The 8,399-nt window shown below is 61.1% G+C and overlaps 1 protein-coding gene across 1 annotated transcript in view; it reads right to left on the reverse strand.

Moving 5' to 3' along the window:
• RCAN1 (regulator of calcineurin 1) overlaps positions 1-5,866 on the reverse strand; it is a 47,018-nt gene extending 41,152 nt beyond the window's left edge. The window contains exon 1 of the mRNA XM_054713514.1: positions 5,478-5,866. Coding sequence (XP_054569489.1) covers positions 5,478-5,711 — 234 coding nt within the window. The 5' untranslated portion in view covers positions 5,712-5,866. The remainder of the gene's footprint in view (positions 1-5,477) is intronic.
• Between the last annotated feature and the right edge of the window lie 2,533 nt (positions 5,867-8,399).

Here is an 8,399-nt window from a genome sequence, read left to right on the forward strand (position 1 = left end):
CTAACTGCCCGCCGCGCTGCCCAGCCCTCCCCCCCCCCCCCTCTGGCAGCGTCACAATGTGCTGTGTCCACAGGTCTGTCTGCTCGGCTGTTCGTTTATTTTGTTTTTTAGATTCAGGCCTTGATAGCAGGTATTTATTGCCATTTTATCACTCACACTTTTTGTCTTTTCTTCTTCTTATGTAATTAAAAAGGTGACGGTCCTCTGTAACCGAGGCCGGGCTTGGGGGTGGGGACCGACTCCCTGGGGTCCCACAGCGGTGCCCCGACCAGTACAGTGACCAGTACAGTGCTCAGTGAACGAGGGGAGGGGGCGAAGGAGGGGAGGGAAGGAAGGAGGGAAGGAAGGAGGGGGAGAGCGGGACTGGAACGCAGACGGGGCCTCTGTCCCCGCAGAAGCCCATCCTCCTGCCCTCGGGCACGGTCTGGGGGCCGGAAGCCGGAGCTGCAGGCGATCTGCTGCCGAGGAAAAGGCCGGAGGCAGGCGAGCAGCAGGGAGCCAGGCCAGGAGGCCGGGGGGAGGGGGACCCGGAGGACCTCCTGGACGTAAAACCCACCAAACCACGTGATTTATTAAAGGGGCGGAGATTCTAAAATCAGGGAACAGCAGAGTTCTAAATTACACTTTACAGCACACGTCATGTCGTTTTTAAAAAACATACAACATTCTGAACACCTCAAACAAATTAAACCAGACTTACTGGTTTTTTAAAATAATTTTTAAAAAATGTTTTTAATTGATTTTAGAGAGGGAGAAAGAGAGAGAAACATTGATGATGAGAAAGAATCATCGACGGGCTGCCTCCTGCACGCCCCCACTGGGGATCGAACCTGCAACCCAGGCATGTGCCCTGCCCAGGAATCGAACCCTGACTTCCGGGTTCTTAGGTCAATGCTCAACGCCTGAGCCACGCCGGCCGCGCACCAGACTGGTTTAACACCTTTCGCTCCTGGTTTAAGGGGGAATTTTGTGCATCATGTAGTCTGAGGAACCACAAGCCTGTGGCACCGGACGGAAAGGGAAATGGTGTAAAACGCCCGGATTTCACATGAACCAGACCCGCAGCCACTCTCCAGCCGCACGCCACACTCACCACCCGCGGCCGCAGACGGACTGGCAATGGGACGCGCCCAGCACATCCCCCCCCCCCCGAGAGAACCCGTCCCAGCTGGGCGGCCGGCCTTTCATTCCCATCAGGAATTACTCCCAGGACAGGCGGGGAGGACGGGGCGGAGGGGCGGCGGCGGGGAGGACGGGACAAGGCCCAGGGCAGCACCCCACCTGGAAGCAGATTTTACCTCACGTGTCCTCTGCCCACGGGCGGGCTCAGGCCGACCCCGTCACCCTGCCTCTGGCTGCGGGGCCAAACCCACTGGGGGGCGGGGAGGCGCCAGCCAGGAGCCCCACTCCCACTGCGGACGGGAGGAGACGGCACAGGCCTGGGCAAGTGGCCCCAGCGACCCATTGCTCGGTAATCTTTTCATGGCACGAGGCTCTGGTCAGGCAAACCCTCCTGGCCTGGACCAGGGTCTCCCCCGCCCCCAGGTGCAGCCCCCGGTGCGTCCTGGGGCCCCAGGCCCTGAGACCGCCCAGGGTCTCGACTGGCACAGTCTGAGGGCACCACTCAAGCTCCTTCCCGCCCATCGCCCCCTTCCTGGTGCTTAAAGGGAGTCACGGAGCCGGCAGGGCCGGGGGCCTGGGGTCAAGGGGGGTCACCCCTGGGAGAGCACGTTCCCACGATGAGCACTGTCCGGCTCGGCCTTCGGGCCACGCGCTCTCGATCAAGTGCACGTTCGTGCTTCAGACAAGGGAACTCAGCATCCACCCCTGTTCCTGCAGGAGCGCACGCACGCCGGAAACCACGGAACGGCAGCTGAGAGCTCACACTCCTGGCTGGCCAGGTGATGGCGGGGCAACCCTCATCTCGGGCACTGGGACCACGGCCCACTGCCCACGGCCCACAGCCCACGGCTCACAGCCCCCGGCCACAGCCTACAGCCCACGGCTCACGGCCCACGGCCCACAGCCTACAGCCCACGGCCCACGGCCCACAACCCACAGCCCACAGTCTGCGGCCCACAGCCCACACCACGGCCCACACACCACGGCCACGGCCCACGGCCCACAAACCACGGCCACGGCCCACGGGCCCACGGCATGTGCCAGCACTGGCTCGCCCACTGCTCAGGCTGCCTTCTCAGCAACAAACGAACAGAACAGAACAGCGTTCCCAGGGCACCGTGGGGCGTGCTCAGCGAACCCTCGCACATCACAAACACCTCCCCTTAGCGGCCGCGTCCATCGGTCCTGGTGACGCCCCCGCTGTTTCCTAGGCAAACGCGATGAACATGTTCAGTAAAATGACTTCAGCTAACGAGGACCCAGCCAACAGCAACTCTTACAGACCAGACCCCACCATCAGGCAGGGGCGGCCTCTGAGGGGGCCCCGAGAGCTGGTCGCTCGGGTCAGTTTCCTCCTTTCGTCTGTGACGAGGGTCAGAGTGACATGAACACGTGTCCGACGCCGACACGGTCTCCCCTTCACGCCCTCCGCCACAGCCTGGATGCTTGGGCTCCCCATCCACATGCAAACATCCTGATCCCAAAGGTATTGGCAGGCGGCCCTTTGGGTGATTGGGTCATGGCGAGGAGCCTCATGCTGGGATCCGCCCTCGTAAAGGGCCACGGCGCTCAGAGCCCCTTCCCTCCTCCTACCAGTGAGGGCGCGGGGAGGGGTGAAGTCTGCCTGGGAAGCAGGCCCCCTGCCCTCCCTGCTCAGCATCCAGGGCCAAGTTGGGGGGTCCCTCCGCCCTCCCTGCTCAGCATCCAGGGCCAAGTCGGGGTGTCCCTCCTGCCTCTCCGTGCTCAGCATCCAGGGCAATATGCAAATCAACCGAACAGTCCAATGACTGGTTGCTGTGACGCGCACTGACCACCAGGGGGCAGATGCTCAACACAGGAGTTGCCCCTGGAGGTCAGTGCGCTCCCACAGAAGCCAGGCTCACGGCTGCTGAGCACAGCGTGGGGACAGGAGCCTCTCCCACCTCCGCAGCAGCACAAAGGATTTCCAACAGCGACATCCCCGAGGGCTCCCGGCTGCGAGAGGGTGCAGGCCGGGCTGAGGGACCCCCCGCCCGAATGCACAAATTTCGTGCATCAGGCCTCTAGTCCAGGCGTCCTCAAACTACGGCCCGTGGGCCACGTGCGGGTGTTTTTGCCATTTTGTTTTTTTACTTCAAAATAAGATATGTGCCGTGTGCATAGGAATTTGTTCATAGTTTTTTTTAAACTATAGTCTGGCCCTCCAACGGTCTGAGGGACAGTGAACTGGCCCCCTGTTTAAAAAGTTTGAGGACCCCTGCTCTAGTCAATTATAATCAAACTAGAGGCCCAATGCACGAAAATTCGCCTGCAGGCACCCAGCTTGGTCAGGAAGGACGTCCAGAAGACCTCTGGTCTAATTAGCATATAACCCTTTTATTATTATAGATGGGGCTTAAGCACACACTCCCGGCTCCACAGTGACTCCCCTAGGCAGCAGCCTCCAACACAGTTCAGCGGCAGCGTGTGTAGTGTGTAGTGTGTACAGAGTGCTCAGTGTGTATAGTGTGCACAGCATGTGCAGCATGTACAGCAGTGGGTACAGTGTATTGTGTGTGCAGTGTGTACAGTGTGTGTGCAATGTGTATAGCATGTACAATGTGCACAGTATGTACAGCAGTGTGTGCAACCATGTCTATAGGGTGTGCAGTGTATAGTGTGTGTAGTGTTTACAGTGAACACTGTGTGTAGTGTGTGCGGTGTGTACAGCATTTGCAGGGTGTGCAGTGTGCGCAGTGTGAATAGTATGCAGTGTGTGCAGTGTGCATAGTTTACAGTGCGGTGTGTGCAGTGTGCACAGCATGTGCAGCATGTATAGTGTGCACAGCGTGTACAGCATGCAGTGTGTGCAGCGTGTACAGCATGTATAGTGTGTACAGTGTGTAGTGTGAACCGTGTGCATAGTATTCAGTGTGTGCAGTGTGCAGAGTATGCAGAGTGTGCAGTGTGTACAGCGTGCAGCGTGTGCAGCGTGTACAGCATGTATAGTATGTAGTGTGTGCAGTGTGTAGTGTGAGCAGTGTGTAGTATTTAGCGTGTGCAGTGTGCAGTGTGTGCAGTGTGCACAGTGTGTAGTGTGAGCAGTATGCATAGTATTCAGTGTGTGCAGTGTGCAGAGTATGCAGTGTGTGCAGTCTGTACAGCATGCAGTGTGTGCAGCGTGTACATGTATAGTATCTACTGTGTGCAGTGTGTAGTGTGAGCAGTGTGCATAGTATTCAGTGTGAGCAGTGTGCATATTATTCAGTGTGTGCAGTGTGCAGTGTGTACCGCATGTATAGTATGTAGTGTGTGCCGTGTGTAGTGTGAGCAGTGTGTATAGTGTGCAGTGTGTATGGTATGCAGTGTGTATGGTATGCAGTGTGTATGGTATATGCAGTGTGTAGTGTGAGCAGTGTGTGTAGTATTCAGTGTGAGCAGTGTGTGTAGTATTCAGTGTATGCAGTGTGTATGGTATGCAGTGTGTATGGTATGTGCAGTGTGCAGTGTGTATAGTGTGCAGTGTGTATGGTATGCAGTGTGTATGGTATGTGCAGTGTGCAGTGTGTATAGTATGCAGTGTGTATAGTATGCAGTGTGTATGGTATGTGCAGTGTGCAGTGTGTATAGTGTGCAGTGTGTGCAGTGCACAGCGTGCAGCCCGGAGCCAGGGGGGAAGCACTAGGTCTGGAGCCGCCCTCCGCCTGGGCATCTCGCTGGACGACAGGCTTCACCCCACCCCCCTGCCCACATTTTATTCGGGTGCCAACTGCAGGTTTGAAATAACTCCTCCTCCCACACTGGTGACTCACACCTGCCCCCTCCCCGTCCCAGGTGTCTCTAACCTGGGGAGGTGGAGGGGGCGGGGGTCCATGTACCGAGTGTTCCCGCGGGCGGCGGCATGTGCCTCCTCCAGCAGCAAGATTCCCAAGTCCATGTCCCACAGGCCTAGAGGGAGCCCCTTTCCCGCGCCATCCACCCAAACTGGCCGACCGCCCAGGGCGATGAGCAAGGCGCTCTCCTCGCCGCTCACCCAAACTCGGCCGGTCCTCCCTCCACCAGGCGGATGGGACGGGTGAGTCAGTCCGGGAGGCCCCACGAGCCCTCCTCCAGCAGCAGGTGCGGGGCGCCCAGCTCCCCAGCTCCGGCCACCGGGTGCTAGTTCCTCCCCGGCCGCGGGGCAGGGGCGGCGCTGGGAACCCCCGGGCGGACTGTGCGCCGGCCGGCGGGTGCCGGGACCCGGCCCTCGGGGAGCGCGACCCGCCCCGGCGGCCCCGGGAGCCGGGCAGGGCGCCCAAGGGGTCGCCGCGCCCCCGGGGTCCCCGCCCCGGCCCCGCCGGCCGCGTCCTGCCCGCCTCCTCCCGCCACAGGCGTCCGCCCTCCGACGGCGCGCTCACCCGGCACAGGCCGTCCGCGAACACGCGCGGGTCCAGGTGGCAGGCGATGGCGGCGCAGGGCAGGCCGCGCAGGTCCACCTCCTCCATCTCGCAGTCGATGAAGCTCCAGTCGCCGCCGCCCTCGCCCACGCCGGCCGCCCCCGCGAAGGGCGCGAAGGGCCGCAGCGTCACCCCCGGCCGCGCTCGCGCCTCGGCCGCCTCCCCGAGCGGGGGCCCGGCCACGCCGTCCTCCATCCCGGCACCGGCGCTCCCCGCCGCCGGCCTCGGCGAACCCGCTCCCGACCACGGCCCAGCGGGGCGTCCACCCGGGTCGGGAGACGCGGCCTCCGCGCGAGCCCCACCCGCCAGGCCTCGGGGACAGAACTCCGGCGGATTCGGCGGCGGGCCCTTTAAGGCCGGACCCGCTGGGCTCTCGTGTCCCGCCCTCCCAGGAGAGTCCACCAATCAGAGAGCGATCTTCTCCTTACGTGACCCACGTGCCCGCTGCAGCCTGAAGCCCCGGCGGACATGTTGGTTAAGGGCAGAGACCTGTGGGGCCAGTCCCATTCTGGACCGTGGGTGGCGGCCGCGCAGCGCCAGGCAGCGTCCTGGGCCCGGGCTGGCGGCGGGGCAGGCGGCGGGGCCCCCAGCGGTGACGTTAAGGCACGTGGACCAACCGTTGGAGACCCAGGTGTGACCCGGTCCGGGCTGAGGCCCGTGGCCGGGCCCGCGGTTGGATGCTTAGCTGCGTTACTACAGGGAGCAGCCAATGAGGAGCGAGCGGGACCATGACGTCAGCGCCTTACTGTTACACGTCAGCGTCAGCCATGACGTCACTGTTCACAGTTTAGGTGATCCGTGAGGCTTTGACTGGCCACTGTAGGACAGAGAAGAACTGAAATGTCTGCCGTGCCCTCGGGAACGGATGGGGGAAGCACAGGTCCCCGACTCTCCCCCCAAGAAACACACTATTCCCCCCCCCCCCCCCCCCCCCCCAGGACAGCGTGGGGCAGAGAAAACCTGCAGAATCCCAGCTCTGCCGTCACTCCTGGGCCAGGAGGCCAGAGCATGTGTGTCCTCGCCTGGAGAATGAGGGCAGGAAGGCTAAGACTCGGGAGGGCCCCCGCGGGCAGCGCCGTCCGTGTGTCTGTCGGTTTTCTGGAAGATGTGCACCCCGACCTGCGTCTTCTCCCCAAGGAGGCCTCCCCGCGGCTGGGCTGGAGCTGATGGTAATGGGACGTCCATCCCAGGACGGCCAGACGTGCCCTGGGCTTCAGCTGCTACAGTGACACCTCAGGCCAGCAGCCTGTGGCCCCTAGAGGCTTACATGCATGGGGGGGGGGGGGGGTGACGTGTAGGCAGAGATGGCTCCTGACCTAGAAAGTGCTGTGAGGACCTGGAGCCGCTGGGACCCCCCTGCCTGGCTGGGAAAACGCCGGGCAGTGTCTCCAGCAGGTCACCACGAAGCCGCCTCAGGGCCCGCAGTTCCGCTCCCGGGTGGGGACCCGCGAGAACGGAGAACAGGTGACCACACTCTAGTGAAAGTGCATGGCGTCGTCCTGCTAATGGCTCAGGAGTGGAAACAGCCCCGAGTTCACCCGCCGATGAAGGGGTGCGCCAGGTGCACGGCCGTGCACGGGACGACGAGTCACCCCTCAGAGGCATGTCAGGACCTGGAGGAATCTTGAAAACGTGCTACGTTCCAGAAGCCGGTCACAAAAGGCTACACGTGGTTCCATTCCCATGAAATGCCCAGAAAAGGCAAATCCATAGCGATGGGAAGCGGGTGGGTGTGGCCAGGGGCTGGGAGAGGGGGCGGGATGGCCTCTAAGGATACAGGGCTTCTTTCGGGAGCCAAGAAAATGCTCTGAAATCGGAGGGTGATGCTTGTACAACGCCACGAAAACCGTGAGAACCAGTGATTGTACTTTGAAGGGTGGGTTTTATCGTAGGTGAATTCTACCTCAACACAGTGGGTATTTTAAAATAGCAGAATGTGGCACAGCCGGCGTGGCTCCGTGGTTGAGCATCAACCTATGAACCAGGAGACCACGGTTCGATTCCCGGTCAGGGCACAGGCCTGGGTCGCGGGCTCCATCCCCAGGGTGGGGCGTGCAGGAGGCCGCTGGTCCACGATTCTCCCTCATCACTGATGTTTCTATCGCTCTGTCTCCCTGCCTCTCTGAAATCTTATAAATAATAAAATGTATTTAAAAATAAGATAAGAGGATGTGGGAAGGCTGGAAGGGGTTAGGTGACGTGTGCAGCGCGAAGGACATGGCGGAGCTGAGAGCTCTAAGCCCCGCCAGACGCCAGACGCTCTGCAGGGGAACCGAGGCGAGCGGCACCCGTTTGGGAAAAACAGCTCCGGGCCAGCCTGTTGCCGGGCGGGTCCCTGCTGTGTCCTCACCCTTCCCATCTGGCTCGCCCTAAGCCTCTTCCCGCGCCCAGACAAAACGGGGAGGGGAGGGCGCCCCGGAACGCAGGAACCCGAAGTGCCACGCAGTAAGCGGGCGCTGAGAGGCCAGGGCAGGCTCGGCCCCCGGCGAGGGGTGAGGACAGGTCCCTGCGCTGACTGGACACCAAGGCCATCGTTACTAAGAAGTGAATGGAGCCCGGCGGTGGCTGAGCGCTGACCTGTGAACCAGGAGGTCACGATTCGATTCCGGTCAGGGCACATGCCGGGGTTGCAGGCTTGATCTCCAGTGGGGGGCGTGCAGGAGGCCGATCAATAATTCTCTCATCACTGGTGTTTCTCTCTCTCTCTCCCTCTCTCTCTGAAATCAATAAAAATATTTTTTTAAAAAAAGAAACAGGTGGAGACGCACATTCTTTCCGTGACTTTGGACTCCCTCCTCTGTTGTCCCCCTCCCCCGCCTCCCGGGAACGAATGAGAAGATGCGCCGTGCCGTTGTTTCAGGGACAGGAACGTTCCTTCTCACG

Source organism: Eptesicus fuscus, chromosome 3 (genome assembly GCF_027574615.1).
Source record: "Eptesicus fuscus isolate TK198812 chromosome 3, DD_ASM_mEF_20220401, whole genome shotgun sequence".
Lineage (NCBI taxonomy): Eukaryota > Metazoa > Chordata > Mammalia > Chiroptera > Vespertilionidae > Eptesicus > Eptesicus fuscus.